The 18879-nt window shown below is 41.4% G+C and overlaps 1 protein-coding gene across 4 annotated transcripts; it reads left to right on the top strand.

Moving 5' to 3' along the window:
- The first annotated feature begins 958 nt into the window (after positions 1-958).
- Positions 959-15726, top strand: LOC109955258 (neurturin). 4 transcript variants are annotated; one of them, XR_002274239.1, is made up of 4 exons: positions 959-1622; positions 3432-3522; positions 3596-3773; positions 3924-5608. XR_002274239.1 is itself a non-coding variant. In XM_020591227.1 (4 exons), exons 2-4 carry the CDS (start codon positions 3506-3508, stop codon positions 4193-4195), a joined length of 483 nt encoding a protein of 160 aa, XP_020446883.1. In that variant the 5' UTR covers positions 959-1622; positions 3432-3505; the 3' UTR covers positions 4196-5608. The 4 variants fall into 4 exon arrangements, 2 of the variants coding, with proteins under 2 accessions (XP_020446883.1, XP_020446882.1); XM_020591227.1 differs by having other exon boundaries at positions 3596-3749; positions 3884-5608; XR_002274238.1 differs by lacking the exon at positions 3432-3522 and having other exon boundaries at positions 3884-5608.
- The last annotated feature ends 3153 nt before the right edge of the window (positions 15727-18879 follow it).

The following is an 18879-nucleotide window of genomic DNA, read 5'->3' as shown; positions in this document are numbered from 1 at the left end:
GTACAAAAACACATAGATATATACACGGCTTCAAAAGTATATTGTTAAAAGGATTAATTCTGCTGATCTGCCAATCCTAGAGACACCGCAGAGCCTGCTGTCCTAGAGCGTGTATTTATGGCAACACCATTATATCTACTGTACTACCATAGTAACTTTGACAGCTGGTTGTCCGTCTGAATGAGGAAAGCAGCACAACCCCCCACCCCACCCCACCCCACCCCATCAAAATGGCCGGCTCCTCACTCAGCGCAGGCCATCACCCCACTCAAGCACACATCACACAAACCACAGGAGGGGAGCATCTTCTTCGAAAGGCCTAACTGTCACGGTGGCGGTAGGAGGGAGAGGGGACTTGAAAACACTGGCAAAAAACAAAAATGTTCATTTTTACCTTGTGAATGCTTAGTGCTGTAGGGATTCGATCTGTTGTACACACAGTCTGTTTTCTATTTGTTGATGAACCGGAATTTAAAAAGAAACTGTTGATGAAAACAAAAAAAATTGATGTTAATAAAGTTAAATAATTGGGTTTTTGTACAAAACCTGACTTATGATGTTTTGTTTCTTATAAAATAGTTAAATGCTTGACTGATAAATCCAAGTTTTTTTATTGTTTGTTTGTTTTTGTTTTGTTTTTTTTGGGGGGGGGGGTTGCCTTTCACACCAGGAAACTGTTATTCTGCCTATAAATATTGCCTGATGTATGACCAGGATAGTTTCAGTTCATATCATGTTTCCTTTGTTTCAAAGCATTTCTAAGAGCAGTGCAATATGTGATCATGTGTTTGTTTTATTATTTTATTTTTATTTTTTTCAGGGATGGCGCTAAATCCAATATTTTAATCTGCTTCTGGTAACACATCACCTTAATTTCTCCTAGTTAACATTTATCAGCAGTATATAAACATTTAATAAATGGTTTCTAGCATGCTGTACTGTAGTTTCAAGCAGATTTAAGTGTTTCTTAATGTAGTTGCCAACAACTTTAATGCCTCCTGTGGACAGTGATAAGTGGAGGTGGCTGTATAAACCCAATGGATGAGATTAATATAAAAACGCAACTGTAATGGAATAAAATAGTAAATAACAGACTTCATAGGAGAAATTATAAGTGCTGACAAATACTGTACATTTATAATCACTTAAAATGCTCTTATAACTGCTTATACAGTAGCTACCTTTTACCATGTTAAAATTTCTTAAATGTTTATATGCTGCTTACTTGTACATGAAGTGCATCTTACTATAGGTGATGAGGTCCTACCTGACCACTATATTTGCTAAATATATAACTATTTCTGACAAAATGATCATAACCTCATTACGTCCGATTGGACGCCCACGTCACCTAATGTCCCTCTCTTCATTTATGGCCTGCTTACGTCACAGCCTTTTACCAAACATGGACACACCTGGTATCACTGAAATCTGTGGCGCCACACTGAAAACAGATGTACCAGCCATTTAAATGTATTTTAACATAACTCCCAACAACTCGTTCTGACCGCTGTGCGGCGAGACTTTAAACAGGTTGATGGATTTTGTCTCAGAAGTTGCAAAACGGAAATGTTGAATCTTACTCCGGGATGTTAGCTTGGTCTTAGCACCATCACATACAGGTAAGCCATCAAAATACTTCTTTTCAAATCTTGATTTCATTGTGTTATACCGCATTTGTCTGTGAAAGGGAAGTGTGTCCCCGCCAGTGTAATGCTGAGCTTGTAACCTTTCCAACAGACGTGTTAACCGGCTCACCGGAAGGGGCCTCTTCTTCGTGTATATTACACATATAAAGTAGAAGCCCTGTTTTGTACAGTTTCATGTACTTTTTGTAAATTGTCGTTCAGCTATACCACATTAAATAAAAACTCTCCACTTGTAGTTAAATGCATATATTTATGTTAATAAGTGGTTAAAACGGTTGTGCACATTTTGTAATCCATTATCCCGCTCTCCTAATACATCCATGGTTTTCAAACACATCTCAGCAGATGGAGTTTGCAAAGTTGTCATCACTAATTATTTCATATAAGAGATTTGTCTTTTCGTGTGTGTTTTGCAATTCTGAGAGGTTTTAATTCTTTGTTGGAGAAAACTGATGTCACATGCCAATGGACCAATCAGAATGTAACAGTTAAATAATCTGAATTTAATTACAGTTTGTTTGTTGTTTACTTGTGTTGCCATGGAGACATCACCATCATTCAAATTTGGCAAATCATACATTCTTAAATCACACCCTAATTATTGTATAGTGCACTTTGTGTCCACTATTACATTATATTCTGTGTGTATACTGCAGTACGTAATACCCTCAAAGATTCCCACAAGTGAACAAAACAACTAGAAGATGACTCAACAATTGAGTAATTTTGTACACACAGTCTAATGGCAGTTGTTGGGATATTTACTTACGTTGTCGTGGAGACACCTGTGTCAGTCAAAATCTAACCCAGCAACACCCACACAGTCCTGATTTGTTAGGTTTTGAGGTCTTAAACTATGGAATAACGATTTTTATCAAACTTTGTTGCTTATTTATTTACAAATATTTAATCTTTTTTTAGAACCAAGTTTTCAGGTGCTTTACATTTCATTACTATTTTACCAGCCTCATGCCACTAGCAGTGCTGCTGTGTGTGTATCTGTCCATGTGGGCATATGTGCTAATAGTAAAGCTTCACCATCTCCAGCTGCCCACACAGTCTGTTAAATCACTGCCTGATCATGTCGCAGTAACAGGGGGAAAAAAAGCTGGGATGACTGTAGCTGTGGAAAAGCCTCCAAAGGGTTGGTTTTGTTCTGTGTAATAATTATAACGTATGGACGTTGACCAAAGCATGAACAGGGTGCATATTCTTATGTAACTGATGGCTTTGTTGATACTGGGATGATACATGCAAGAACATTAACATGCCGAAGAGGATGAACAGAATTTAAAGCTGATTTTACTGTTTTATATTTAATGCTGTTGTATAATTATGTTGTTGAGTCCAGCAGTATCATAATTTGATTATTTTTTGATTGTGCACTTAGCACTAAACCACAGTGCAGAAATTCACACCTATAATGGTATATAATGTTGTTCTTTTGTGTTATGATAGCAAGACTGATTGGTGTTCTGTTGTGCAGAAAGGGCCATAATTTACGCAGTGATAATATTCTGTTTGTGCAAGCTAATAGTTTGTTTACATAACTGTTTTCTCCTTTTTAAACATGTTCAGAAGAGTAACTTTGTTTTGAGTGCAAGTTATTATTAGTGGTGGAGGTAGCATTGTGTACTGTGGAATTTTGGTTGTAGCATTTTACAAAATGTTGTTTTGGATCCCACAGAACCAACACACTTCAGTGTGGTTGTTTGAGCTGTGCCCAGGTGCATTTCGATCTTCATTCAGCAGAGTTAACTCTATGCTGCTTTTCCTTAATAGCTGCCTTTACTAAGAAACAACGCAACCAACAGTGCGGTGTAATAGCCTATTATCACAATCCACCAGGAGATAGCATGAGTAATCCAACTGGGTAAGGAAATTTGAAAACATACGACTTATCTACACTGCAGCATATCATGATGCTGAGTCATGTGTCCTTGTAGACATGAATCATATTCTGGCCAAGATGAAGAAGGTCATGAAGCTGAGTTGCTCTGCTTCAAGATTAAAGCCTATTTGGAGGAGTTGTTCTTTGACAGCCACCTGGCAGAGGATGGCTTCATACTGAAAGACGTGCAGAAGAACAAGCAGGGCTACGTGAGTCTCACTTGTTTGAAAAAGGTAAAAGGTATTTCTTTATTGGCAAGCTTTTTGTGTAGTTTACCTTTCAAACTTAAAAAAATAGTACAATGAAATGCAAACAAAGCTGAGGCTGTCACTGTGTGTCACAGACAAAGGCCCTGACCACAAACTGGCACATGACTCTTTCAGCAGCAGACTCCTCAGACCTTCTTGAAGTCGGCGACGAAGGCACAAAAGTGAGGCAGATAAAGCCGCTTCCCAAACGGCTGCTGTGTTCATCCACCAACAAGCTCCTCCTCATCTGGAACATTTCCGAGGTGCAAGCCGGAGACCTGGAGCACCTTTCACTCTCAGAGAGGATGCTCCAAAAGTTCAGCGCTCATGGCAGCATTTCTTCAGTCCGGATCCTGCATCCCGGCAAAGAGCTTCCTAAGAATCTGCAGTGCAGTGGTCAGGTATAATAGTTTGGAGGCGGTTTGAAAGGCCTGTAATGCCCTAAAAGCAGAAAAGCGGAGGTCTAAATGGAAAGGCATGTGTGTGGTGCCCTTGGGATTCCAGACGATACACCACGTCACCAAGGACGATTCATCAGAAGAAAAAAATGAGAATCAACCTGAGGACACACCATCCCAACAAAATCTATTTGGAACCTCAGAGGATTCAGTCCAGGAGGAACCAGTTAGCGTTTCTGATGAGACTCCAGACACTTCTCAGCCCCAAACTACTTTTAACAACTCCTTTCAAAGAACCTTTGAGCAGACCCCCACCAGCTTTAACAGCTTCCCTGGTTTGAATAAGAGGCACAATAGAAGGAGTTGGTGCTCTGGAGACTGCAACAGAGAGAGTTCTCCGAGCCCCTGGACGCTGAGGCACAAATTTGCAGCCAGTGGATTGAATCACAAAGTAGTTGGACACCTGAACGCACCCTGCGTGGTGCAGAGAGTGTTATGTCGGCCCTTGGGCCCTGATGGCACCAGGGGTTTCCAAGGCAGATGGAAGCTACTAAAGCAGGAAGACGTCAAACTCTCCCTTAGGCAGAGTAGTACCACCTGTGCAGAGAAACAGTGGTAGATTTGTGAACATAATACAGAAACAAACATTAAAGCTGATGAAGTAAATACAATATGTTTTGCCTTAATGAACAAAAAGCTATTTTAAGTTTTGCTTTCTCTACTCATGAGAGATTGTTTGTTCTATTTGACATGTAGGTGTAAACCACTGGCAGATGGGGGCAGCATTTAGCTGTGTTCACAAATGTGTTATTGTAAACACACTTTTTTCTGCTTGTTAAGCTGTAGTTGCTTAGCAAGTAAATACACTGTAAATAGTCAAATACATATTAGCAGGAGGTACAAATTGTAACACTCACTGAGGTGTTTATGTGCTGAAGTGAAAGTGTCTCTGACTCCACGCGTGCTCCTCTGCACCCCCGGAGCCTCAGTTCGTTTGGGTGCAGCTGCAAATTGCAATGTATATTTGTTCTTGTGCCAGGATTGATTTACCTTGTTACCACTTTGTGCGAGAAAGAGGTGTTGTCTTTCAACATGAAACGCTCAGAAAAAGCCCTCATTGTCCCACTGCGTCTTTTTCGCCAATGCCTGTTTAGATTTTGGTTCCCTAAAAAGTAGTTTTCCACTCGTTGAGATGACATGTGGCTGAAGGTTACACGTCCAAACTTCAAACCACATCTTGTGAAAGACGAGTGTAGGAGCAACACTTGTGCCTTATTTCCAGCCTTTCTAATGACACCTCGAGTGGAATGGTGTGTTTATAGTGTTACTGATTGAGGGCTTCCTTAAAATCTTGCCCAAACCTAAACAAAGTGTGTTTTTTTAACTCATCCACACCCAGTGGAAAAGATTCAATCTGATGTCTATGGGACACTATTATATTCAAATTGGAAACATACTGTGTTTTTTTTTTTTTCCTTTTATTGTAAATGCTGAATGTCAGACTGTCTTCACGACTAATGGAATCTTTGCTGTCAAGAGACACTTTACATTGTATATGCATTGTGAACAATTGAGTCAAGTGTTTCACTCCTGTTGTCTATGACTTGACTTAGCAATTAACAGCCGTTGGGCTTTTATTGCAGCAGAGGGTGGTCTTTAAAAATTTCACACATCTGTGAACAATATGCAAAGAGTAGAAATGCTTCTGCCTGCTGTCAGGAAATGTTTCTGTGCTGATAGCTTCTTTTCAGTGGTAGAACAGCACGATATCCTCTGCTCACTGGAAGCCATTATGTATTTACCACAGGCTCCTCTGGTCAATAATTGAGGTGTATGTCAAACAAGTTAGTTTTAATAATTCCCATGTTTTAAGAGGAGAGGATCTGGAGGATTTTGCACCTGCTAAACATGACCAAAACTGCCTCAGCTTATACAGGATCAGGCTCTCCTGAGTTTGGACTTAATATGAAATCTGAGGTTGAAGTCACTGAGATGACAACCCTAAAATATCCATCAATACACATTTTGTATGAGACCTCGCACGGGCAAAATGTTCCTTTAGCTTTTTCAGTCAACACTGAAGAAATTTGAAGTCCCAGAAAGTTAGCGATTGACCACATCCCAGTGGCACTAGTGAAACTTTAAAGAGTGTGGTTTGTGTAGAATTTGGCCTGAGGATATCAGAATGAGTCATGGTGTTAGAACGAGGTATTTGTTGGCAAATAATTCATTTCCTGTTGTGACACTGACTTTATTACTGTACCACAAAGACCCCGCTGCTTTCTTTCAACATCTGTGGCTCCAGAGACAATTCTGTACAATTGTGTCTGGATCAACAGTGTCCTACATATGAAAAAAGTGCCCACACACTGACAAAGCAACCAAGAGGCTTTTCAAATGCCAAAAAAGTCAATTTAGTCCGTGTTAAAAGTGATACGGTGAAAATGTCTGAATAAAACGGCATCGTTTTGTTCAAAAGACAAGGTTTACAGACCCAGCAACTCAAGACAAAAACAAACAATCATTAAAGCCTGGAAAACCCTGCAACACGTTTTGGTTGGATCAGCAGTGCATCTGTAGATTTCTTTGGCTGGTTGATGCTCCCAAGCAGCACCTATACAGCTTTGTATATCTTCCTCATCTCTCCCTCTCACGCATCGCTTCAGCCATTTCCAAACTTGTTGGCCATTGTTTACATATGACTGACCCCACACACCTGACGCATTTCCTCCATGGATGTGGTATTTATTTAGATTGTAGTCTGGAGCGCCTGATACCTTCCAAAAGCACAACCATCTGCTCCTCATTTGTTGTTCAAGGCTCAAGGGCTAAAATACTGGTTTGTATTGGAGGAGACATGAATGTGAGATCCTCAGCAACAACATCCTCGGTTTTATCTCTGGCCAATTGTAGATTGAATCATCATGAAATACCTCTGCTGTGGTAATTCTGTTTAACTGAGGTTGATGTTGGCTTAGCACCCTTTAAACCGATTGTGAACTTCCTTAATTCCTCCTAAAAGATTGGAAGACGCTGGCTTTAGCAGACCCCTCAGACTGCATTGATCTGTCCATTTGAGGCTATTACTAACTGCTCGCTTAAGATGGCAGACTGTCTTGTGGCAGAAGGTAAATCTAAGCCCTTGCTCAGGCCAAAGCATCCTTTAGTGCTGTTGGAGCTACAGCCAGGAAGATTATCATGTCAGGAGTAATCCGACTCGACCCACAAGCACAACTGTATGGAGGAGGAGCAACAGTTGAGGGGGGAGGCAGTCAGAGGCATCAGAGAAGCTCTTTGCCCCACTTACGGTAACCACACTCTCCCTCCTCATCGTAACCCATCTTCAGGAGCCGCAGACTTCCCCTCCCTGGAGCTGAAGACGAGACCTGCTCCTGGAAAGAGGGTAAGCAGATGTGCATTACCTTTCCAACAGTGTATGAAGATAAAATGCTCTGAAGGAGAACAAGTTTTATGACAGAAGGAATAAAAGTTAAAGCATCTTTAAGGGCTGTTCGTTTCATGCACTCTACCTCGGTTCTGCTCTGTTCTTCTGTTGCAGGTTCAGGTTTATGCCAAAAAAAAAAAAAAGGATCAGAAGCGTTGCGTGTGGAGAAATGCGCTGAGAGGAGTTTTCTGAAGCGAGACATATGTCAGATACAGTTCTTCTCTAAACACCCAGCTCTGCTCATTTTGAATGGATCAGCCTGAGTGCCATGAAGCACACACTTATATTCAGAGGAATGTTGATCTTGATCTTTACAACCTAAAGCAGTTCTATGGAAGTGCAAATGTCATAAAAGAGTAACAAATCCTGGACCTGAATCAAGTCAGGACACCTCCCCTACTCGCAGGCACAGAGAGCTGTGATGCTTTTCAGGGAAATAAGCAGGAATCCTGCCCTCGCTCCTTGCCTGTGATGATGATGATGGACTTACCCAGCCAGCACTTGCCTGCGGAGGTCAGCTGAAGACGACACCACGCAGCTAAGTCTGGATTAGCCGGCCGAACGGCAAGAACACCACATCTTCTTTTGTTAGTTTTAGCCGGCAGCTTATGGGGAAGGCGTTGGGTGCCGCTGACAGGGATGCCTCATCAAGTGCTTGAGTGGCAGAAAACACACGTTGGGTTCTTTATATCAACAAGCGGCTTCTGGCACAAATCTCATGTCGGTAGTGCACAGCAGCCTGTCACGAAATGTTTGCAGAACGGTTACCGTTGTTTACAAGAGGCATGCCACTATGTTGGAAAAGCAATAAGAAAAATAAATCATTTTTTATGATTTTCTTGCAGAGTGTGAACAGCCTTTCACCACAGAGACAAATTTGTTTTGTCAGAGAGGAACATTTTCCTCTTCTGTCACTTATCCAACATGGTGGTTTACCTCATTATCATGGATAATTGCTCTCCAGATGCTCTCTGACTTTCACTTCCCAAAGGTTGGAGCACTACTTAGAAATCTGACAGCATTGTATTATTTATTTCAACAGATTTTTTTTTTTTTTGCAGAGCTGCGCCTTTAATAGTATAAATAATTAGGAAGATCAGAATCAGATAACTGAACTTTTTATCTGAAAATATTCTGAGACGTGAACATGATGGTACTCACTGAAATGATGATCCCCTTCTAGAGATTAGACTGGATGCTATCTAGTGGAGCCCCGAGAGGCCGGATCAAGTTTAAGCGTAAAGTACAGTGATCATTCAACTTTCAAAACCTGCCAAAGCTGGTCATAACTGGAGCAAACTGACGAGGACGCTGAGCTGATGTGGCACTCCTCATCGTGTCATGAGCATGTTTTTGGTTGTAGTTTTGTTTTACCAGATTTTTGATAAAATGCCCATTTTGTGTGCAACAAATAAGAATTTCTTTTAATTTGAAGAAAGCATAGGCTTAAAGATCCAAAATGTCATCATATTTCAGATGTTTGTGCTTGCTTGCGTATTTGAAAGCTGTATTCATCGTGTCCAGATGGTCATCAACCTTTTATAACGGCAACATCGACATGTTTAACGTGGGTTTAGAGGCAATGCTGTTGTGTTAAAAGAGGATCTGCCACAGACAGATTAGCAGCTCATAGTCTCTTCTTTAGAATCTGCTAGAGACTACATCAATCTTACTCGCACAAAAAAAAAGATGAAGCAAGGTGGCATCTCCCTGCCAGTTCTCATGTAACCCCTCTTTGTCTGTTAGAAAGGCTGTTTAAATGTCAGAACTATACCTTGACTCAGCTCTTTTTATAATAGTAAAGGGCAGACGATTTGGGACAGGTGTCAAATGTGCATCTATAAATGTATCTTCCCCTCTCACCTCCTTAGCGCCACCCTAAGAGCAACAAGTTTAACTTGTGAGATTTTGTTCTCGGCCGTTGGGTCCCTGGATTAATCTGTATCTTATTCTGGGCTGTGATAGAGGCCTTCCAAAATAAAACAGAAGCTTTTTAAACCACTTACTGTGCCTATATTCAGTAGATTAAGAGGATGGAATCATGTTTAGAATCTGCAGAATCTGTAAAAATGATGACAGTTTTCCAGAATTCCCTCCTGTTTTTTCTTCTCAGTAATGAATGGCAACTTTCTCACTAACAAGAAACGGGCTTGTTTTAATTACACCGTGGTTACTGAGTGACAGAGCTAGAGCCAAATAAAGTGGCTGCCCAGCAAAATTACAACACAGTCTCGCCTAAGCCTTTTTCAGTTGGATTAGAACCAAGGATGGATTTAGAACAGCCAATCCTGGCTCAGAACATCCACTTTATTTTACAGCCGTTTGACCCACCCCAGTGCCAGCACAACAGCTCTAACTCACCGAGCTCGTCAGTTTTCCTCCTCATTATTCTTACTGAAAGCAGGTTTTAGAAGAAGCAGCTGCTCTTTCTTGGTGGGCCCTACCTGCTGGACTAACCCCTGACTTTGAGGTGTGTGATGGATTAATGCAGACACACACACACACACACACACACGGCAGAGCTCGGGCTCCGCCACCAACACTGCAGCCAGGTGTTAACCCACGTGACTTCAGATAAAGCCGACAGGTATTAGTCCTAATCCCGCCCTGATCTTTGGAATATGTCCCTATTACCTCCTCGAGCACTCTCTAGCTGTCCACAGACCTTTAAGAGGGGAACGACTCCCTAAAGCACGTTGTTTCCTTGCAACCACACAGTAGGTGCCTTTCCCACTGTTTGTTACACTCCTGTTATCTTTGCAGCTAAAGTATTTATGGGGTGTGTTCAGAGTAGCACAGAAGACAGTCAGTCACATGGGAGGAGCTGAGCTGAAGCGCACAGCGTGGAACTAATGTTTTTAGGTAGAGGCCTGGGTTGTGCAGTGGCAGATACTAGATACCTGTGACAGTTCTAGATATCAAGAAGCAGCAGTATTATGTAAGATGGATTATCTAGTGTTGTATGATGGTGCGGCTGGGAGTGAAGTGGGTGCCTGGACAGCATTGGAAGGTTGGACTTTGTCTTGATTTCTACACGAGTCATGTCATATGATCTGGGAAAAGTATAACCGTGCAAGTGCTGTATGTGTGTGTTTATGGTATGTGTGAGTCACAGAGAGGGAGCGCGAGCGAGACAGAACAGGCTGTATTTAGGAAATGTATAAGAACAAATGCTACAGAGTGGTGGCACTTAAAAGTTGGGCATCTGCTTTCTTCCAGCACAAAGAAGCGCTTCATTCATGCCTTTCTGTGATCTTCGTTTGCTGTAATCATGACACGCTTGGTCTAGATCCAAGCAAGCTGACAAGATGCCTCCCCCTCCACCCCGCCCCGTGGCAGCCAGCTTCATTCAGAAGTGTTAACCACAGGATGTCCCTCATCCATTTTTTGACATATCCGGTCATCTTCCATAGGCTGTGGCATTTTGTTGAGGGGCTCCTTCAGACGTCGGGTGCCACGCTGCTGTAATTACATGACCGTCAGCTCAGCAGCTCTGTGGCCACTGACCCAGTTATTCCTTTGAAAACATCTACTTTATTGTGTCATTTGAAATAATGCGATCTTTGAGTCACAACAAGAGCTCAGTTGAGGGTTGAGGGAGAAATAAGCTCCAACAGTACGCTGCGTGCATTCGAGAATACATAATGTGTCAGGAATGGCTGTGACAGATTTAGGAATTCTTGGCTGAGCAGTTCACTTTCATGGTTTCATCATGCTGATGATCATCTGGGGCTGTTTTCACTGTGTGGGTAGCTCTCCACGTGACACTTGGCTAACAGCAAGCATCAGGTGCACAATTTCCGACATCCCTCATATTCACTCCTGCTGTCACTAGAAACAAATCCTAATGTGGGCAAACTTAGTCTTTTCTCCTTGTGAACAGAAGACTTTCCCCATTAGTTCTGGGCCTCACATGTTCGACATCCCTCATTTCCACACAGCGTGCATGGACATCTGCACCGATGCTTTGTGAGGACCAGACATGCTGCTGCTATTTGGGAGCTGTTTTAGTTGTCTTTGTGACTCATCTGCACTTTTATGTCTCTGCAAGGATGAGTTTACCTTCTGCTGGAGGGTCCTCTGGGGTTCCACTGTATCCTCTGCTTTTTTGCATTTCTCAGTTTGCTGGAAAACAGCAGAATTTGTTCTCTCAGAAAGTGGATTACTCAGTCATGTCTTTCCGTTTCTCTCCTAAGAAAATGACAGTGCCCCTTCCCCCCTATCAATATCTGTATATTTATGTCCAGGACAGCAGAGGCCAGCGGTAGATAATAAATGTCCGTGCTGATTTAATCATCCATGACCATCTGAACAAGCTTCAGAATGCTCCTTAGCACTTTTATTGGCGCCTGTCGACTCCAGATGGGACTAATGTGTTTCTAAGTGGAGCAATTATGACAATCAAAATGTCTTCAGCGACATGAGCTCATGTTTGATGACCACGCTCTGTCCAGTGTCAGCGACTGTGGAGTCGGAGGATCTTCCTTTTTTTTATAAGATAATTGTTTTATCAAGATGAGCCACAGAGCGAATCACAGCTGTGCAGCTAATTCCAAGGATGAGCATTGCTCCAAACTGATCTATTAATAGCATAAGAAAACAATGATCTCATCCTTATCATTAAAATGAAACTTTCCATTGAGGCTTCTGTCTGGCGATTAAATACAACAGTGAGAAGCAAACTTTGAACATATAGCCGGGCACCGAGTAACATTCTGCGACAGCTGCAGCTCCACATTTGATTTACATAGACTTGTGTTTTCAGATGGGGTTGTTAGCTGAAATGTTTGACATTCAAATGAATACCATCCTACCCCTTCATTGTGCAGAGGCTGCTTACCACGTCAAACCCATATGAAATTATGAGTGATGAGTCAAGCTTTGACTGATAGGACTGGTTCTACCTGTTTATACCACCACAGCTTGTGTGTGTAGCTTCTTTGTATTTTCCCTCTACGGTGTCCAAAACATTCAGACACGGCGCAGCGCCGTCTGAATTTGCCTATAGGTCTTTTGTTTTACTAACTTGAGTGCAAAAAATAACTTTCCACCCGAAAACCAAAATGTTTCTAAATAAATTGTTCATTTCAGAGTTTTGTTTCTATAATAAACTAGACAAAGATATGTGACATTTTGTCCTACTGTAAACAATCCAGCAGCCTGTATATGTACACTACACAATGTAGTCTGCCAAAACACTTTGTAGGGCTGGTCTGGATTTGCTGTTAAACACTGCCAGTATACCATTTCCGGCTCTGGGGAAATGTTTTGCTCACTGGTGACATGATATGAAAAATACAAAGCAGTGAGCTTGTAAAACTCCTCTGAAACCTGTGGAATGGCAGTAAAGAAAGAGAAAACATATGGAATAATTCCCCCATATTGAGTTTTGTGGCTGTGCTGAGGCAGTGTCTATAGCAAGGGAGGGGCTGTATAAGATTAAGGGATGTACAAACACAAATGTTCACTGAGGTCTCATCATACACACAAATACTGTAGGTGCGGCTAAGATTCTTGTCAAGGAAGGAATGAATTCCCCCCATTAAGAGGTTGTTGCGTGAACATTTATTTCTACAAAAGTCTTTTTTCTTCAGAAAGCAGGAGAAGAAGGTTTCAAGGGGTAAGAGGCTGCAAAACTCATTTAGCCTGCCTTCAGTTTGAATTAGAAATGGCAGCTGTGTTTTTTGCACCTCAGGCAGCAGCGACTCAACTTTAAACACACATTGTATTCTTAGGCGTCAGCAAGTGATGTTGAGTTTGGAGATCATGAACCCACTTAGAGTGAAAATGAGTTGACAGCAGAATCAGGCAAACGGATGGTGAAACGAAGCCCTGTTAGAGAAACCAGCTGAGAGAAGGGGGATTTATGGAGGGTCACCTAAATGTGACACCACAGATGATGGTTATTGCACTGTTCTCTGTGTTTAATGTGACAAGCTGAAGAGAAGGTTTACATGAGTGAAGGTGTGTCTGTTTGAACATGTTTGATGTGTGTGCGTTTTACCTCTCTCTCTCGACAGAGTTTCAATGCTCCTCCACGTTCTAAGATGAAGTTATGGAAAGGTGCCACTTTTGCCTTCATGCTCTGTGGTGCAGCCTGGTCCATGCTCTTCATTAGAAACATGGCCACTATCGGACAGTTCAAGCTTAAGACAAAATATCCGTACACATCTTCATCTTCATCTTCATCAGAAACATTTTCATTATCAGTATCAACCTCCAGAACCTCACTACCATCACCCTCCTCATTACCGTCATCCTCAGCAGACTCAACAGTGTTGCCCCGGCAAACGGGTGGTCTCCATCGGAGAATGCGCTCAGCAGACAACATGAACTCTCTCCTCTCAGAGTGTAAGATAAACTGTTATTTTCTTCTTTCCTTGTCTGGCCTGAGATGAGGTGTCGTGTGAAAGGGTTACAAGGGTTCAGAAAACTTAGCACTTGACTCTGTTGTTTATATCACAGGTTTTAATGTCTCACAACAGCCTCCAGTCAAGTAGCACCTCATAGTTCTCTGGCTCTCCAAAGCACTGCTATAACCTCCAGGAGAAGATGATAGATGCGTTAAACTTCTGTCATGCTGATGGTAGCAGTCATGATGTTAGAGATACAGTACATCTGTTGTGTGTGTGTGTGTGTGTGTGTGTGTGTGTGTGTGCGTGCGTGCACCTGACAACAGTATGCTGTCTGGACCATCTGCCCTGTTTACACATCTGATTATTGAGAATTTTATCCACAAAATTACACTGAGCTCAGATCATCTCTGTCACCCATCTATAAATATTTGTTTGTCTCCTCTCTGTCAGTTTCCGTGATGTTCCAGAGCTTCACGGAGGGCGAGCTCCAGCATGTGGTGGAGACCTTGCTAGACAGGAAGAGAAGGAAGAGTCGGCGCCTAGATGAGAACCAGGCCCGAAGGACTAAAAGAGCCCGCAAGCCAAAGCGCTGCTCTCTGAGGGAGCTGGAGCTGACCGTGAGTGAACTGGGTCTCGGCTATGAAAGTGACGAGACCGTGCTGCTGCACTACTGCAGCGGCAAATGCATGGCCCACCGGCACAACTACGACATCACCATGGAACACATGATGCGCACGGGCTTCAAGAAGAAGGGCCGCAAGGACAGGGTCAGCAATGGGCCCTGCTGCCGGCCAACTGCATTCGAAGAAGACTTTTCCTTCCTGGACAATAAGAGCCGCTATCACACAATACAGAATGTGTCGGCGAAGAATTGTGGGTGCTTATGACCCAGAGAAGTGGACTTCTTGTTTCTTCATGCTGCTCTCAGCCGCTGTTGGAAGAGTTGAACATAGATGCTGTTAAAAGACAAACAGAGCAAACTATGGAATCTAAACTCAAGCAGAGGAGGAAAGGACAGGAATATATTTATGGCTGTTCCACTGTGGTCGTTTGTTGACAGACGGACCTTTCTGGCATCTGTTGCCACAAGTTGGGACCAGATCAGATGGACAGCAAGTGCTGCATTTGTATGGTTCATTGTAAAAAATGACTGTTAATACCAAAAAGTTCTGTTTTTTTATCTGTGTAGTAACACTGTAAACTGTGGTGTAACAACAATGTAGCAACATTATATTTCTGATATTACGTTTGAGTAGTAGCACCTGCAATAGGCTCATGATAAGATGAGCCGTGGCTGACTACATTATTACTGTAACTACACTTCATATCCTTGGGCATTTAAAAAACAAATACACGAAATGTTTACTTCAAGCTCTACACAGGGCAGTTTGGACTGATGACCTAATTCCAATGTCTTATGAGCAGCCGTCTCCAGAGAGCATATGGACTTAAAGGTGTTTAAAATTGTTGTTGTCACAGGCCGTGACTTGGTGACCAGTTTCCTGTTGTTGATTGCAGTGTTATTAAACAGGTAAAAAGTGTTATTAATGATGAAAGAAAATCCTTTTCTATAGTTCCAGGTTTGATGCTCACCTTTCATGGCTGTGTTTTGTATATTGATGTGGCATAGATTAACAATGAGAACCTGTTTCAAACATAAACACGCTCTCACTTTAACAATAGAGCAATATGAAAATTTCTCCCATCTAATCTCTGTAGAATAACTCATCACACTCCAAGAAATGTTCATTTTGAGTCTTTTTTTTTTTTTTTTTTTTTTTTTTAAAAAAAACCCCCCCCAAGAAATGTTTTTTTTTAGTTTTTTTTTTTTTTTTTTTTTACTTTTTAAAAATAAGCCAGTATTGTAATTACCCATAATCCTCTGGAATTATTCATCAAAGAATTGCCAAAGTGCACCACGTCAATTCAACAAACACGATGAATTCACAAACTTGGTTTCATAAACATCTCGTGTCTCAAGTTCCAGGTGATTTAACTGCTTTAATATCATCTCTGGTTGTAATTTGTGAATGTTTACATTCAGAGTTTTTAGCTAATCAGAGGCTCAAGCATGAAAGCGAAGACAAATTTTAGTGAGTGGTAATGGTATGTTCTTTGTCCTCCGTGTCAGAAAATTAACCACGAAGTAGGGTCAGGATTTGGAAACGTGTCTGCACCCATCCATAAAACCCTGGAAGTTATTCTGATCTAAACCCCACGGTTCAGCCTTCTACTGGCCCATCAACCGCCTCCTTGTTGTAGTGCCTGGTCAACCTTTAGGGGAAAAAAATAAGCTATTGAAATGAATTATGAAGCATTTGTTTCATCTTTGACCATTTTTATTTGGTTTTAACCCATTGCAGCTGTTTGCCTGAAGTTCAATAAATTGTGTTTGTGTCTTTGTTTTTTCCTGAGGAGGTGCAGTGTGGGGTGTGGATGCGGTGCATCTTTATTGTAGTTTATATTGTATTTATTTGGGAAGTAAATTATGGTTTTGCATATTTATTTAGATTACCACACAGAAATGGGATAGCTTATTATTATTATTATTATTATTATTATTATTATTATTATTATTATTAAGCAACTGTGCCAAAAATGTTTTATCTAACATTCCATATTGACTGCTGAATAAACATAAGTTCATGGATGGTCATCATTTCTCTCAAACTATTGACTCTTGGGTGTCAAATATTCTGTGCTCAGACTGTATTTAAACTAAATAAATTCATAATAAAGTGAATCATGAAGGATACAGTTAATTACTGAAGTACTATGAAAAGGTCAATTGTGAGTGTGATGTGCTGATGATCAGATTACACTCAAACCCTATGGCAGATTAAAAACGCAGCTAAAATTTCTAAATGTCTGTCAACAATGCTGGCTGCCTCGAGAAGGCTCGTTCCCTGAAATCATTTGTTACATACAGCAGCAGCTCAGCGGTCAGCGTACTCACTCAGCAGCGATGACATAAAGGCTTATGACCACACAGCCATAAAACCATTGATGCAATGCGACAGCTACTCATTTCAAATTACCCACACAAAAGAAATTAAATAAAGCAACAGTCTTAAAAAAATTACATGGGTAATGATTACAAATCACTTTCCAGATTCAAGGCATTTCATTCAGTTAATTCCAGTAGTAGTCATCACGGGATTCTGGCTGTTTTCATTTAAGTAGCACATTCGGTCCGTCACCTTTTAAAGCTGTTAAATTCAGTTCATTAGACAATTAGGCCTATGCAAGAACTGCTAACAATAGCTTAGCTAGATTCAGTCAGTGGCAATGGTGATTCAGTGTAGTCAGTTTTATTTGAAGACTTTGTTAGAAAGATTTGTGTATACAGGTTATATACAGCATATGTACTGAACACCCCTTGGATCCATAGTAGCTTGATTATCAAGAGTAAGAGGGATGCTGATTCTGAAATGAGATGCTGCTGCTGAATTATTTGAATGTAATTTGTTTCAGGTTGTGAACCACTAACAAATTCCATCTAACATCAACTGCACTGGCAGAGGTTGTGGTATCACCACAAAACCAGATACCACTATGGGTAAGTGAGTTTTTTTCTTAGCTGACAGCATATAGAGACAGACAGATGTATTGTTAAGCATACTAAATCCTCCACTAATGATCAGATCACGAACTAAAACAGCCATGATATATAATGTGTTTTGACTAGAAGGCGTAACTCTGTGTTTGCTAACATATAACGCTCTATAGGCCTTTTTCACAGCACACATTTTGACATGTCCTAGCAGGTAAAGCACAGGTGTAACTGATAGCATTAATTGTAGCTGCATTCCTTTCATGTGTGTCAGGTTCGGGGCCTCGGTTATTCTGCATGCTGACTCACCCACTTGGCTTGCAGGGATAGCTAAATAGAACAAACCCGTCACTGATTACTGTAAATTAGTTACACCTGTGATTTTCCAGTTAAGAAAAGTTGAAATGTTTACATTGAAAAAGTTGCTATAGATGTTACTGTTGAGCTGCGTTCGAAGATATCACTAACTGTAAGGGAAGCAGGTGAGGCAGATGTGTGGTTTAGTCAGACAAACTAACAGCTGTTCACAGTCCAACTCCTGCAGTGAACCGCAGTTAAATAATATACAACAGTGTGTGAGTATCTGAGCAGGAATTTGGCTTTGACTTAAAGTCAAGACATGAAGCGCACTCGAGGAGAGGCAGAGTTTTCATGCGTCAACAGTGGTGTACTGTGTACAGTATATAGAGTATTGTTTAGGAAGAGAACTTCTTCATGTGGAAGTAATTCAGGAACAGTATTTGCTGGAGGTATATCCAGCTCTGGCTTGGAATCGATATGACCTGCACTATATACCACTGGTCTAGTGAACAAACTAAAGAGTAAAGGTAGCACTGTGTTGTATGGGTGAAGGGTTTGCTTCCTTCGATGCTAAAAAATCTGCACACACACAGCACAGAACTGGAATTCTGATGAAGATTGTCTTACATTACTATATTATTACCATATTAAATCTTTTGAGTATCAGTTATATTAAGCAGGAAAGCCTACCCCAGAGTCACACACATGAAGATGTAGTGCTTGTTACTGCCAGGAGACAAAAATCCTGGCAGAGGCCAGATAACTTACACAACTTCCTGCACAGTTTTAACGAGGCAACACCACCTCTTTCGAGTTTATACCATGACTACAGGAGGTAGCACAGAAGTCAGATCGAGTTATCTGGGTTTGGAGTCGATCAGAGGCAGGTCACACAGAATGATATGGGTGTTGTATGGTCTTGGGTAACTGTTGTATATTTGTGAGTGAAAACATAATCCTTTCCCTTTGGGGTTTACTTGGCCATGCGGAGCACATGTTTCAGTTTGACTGTGACTTACTGTATTTACTACAGCTGTGG

This window comes from Monopterus albus, unplaced genomic scaffold, assembly GCF_001952655.1.
Source record: "Monopterus albus unplaced genomic scaffold, M_albus_1.0 scaffold14.1, whole genome shotgun sequence".
Classification (NCBI taxonomy): domain Eukaryota; kingdom Metazoa; phylum Chordata; class Actinopteri; order Synbranchiformes; family Synbranchidae; genus Monopterus; species Monopterus albus.
The sequence above is the reverse complement of the archived record's forward strand: the minus strand, read 5'-3'. Positions and strand labels throughout refer to the sequence as shown.

Excerpts from the sequence above, each read along its gene's own strand:
- LOC109955258 (XM_020591226.1), top strand. The coding sequence starts at position 13,679 with ATGAAGTTATGGAAAGGTGCCACTTTTGCCTTCATGCTCTGTGGTGCA. Across the intron at positions 13,983-14,437 it reads GAACTCTCTCCTCTCAGAGT|TTTCCGTGATGTTCCAGAGC; the intron begins GTAAGATAAACT and ends CCTCTCTGTCAG.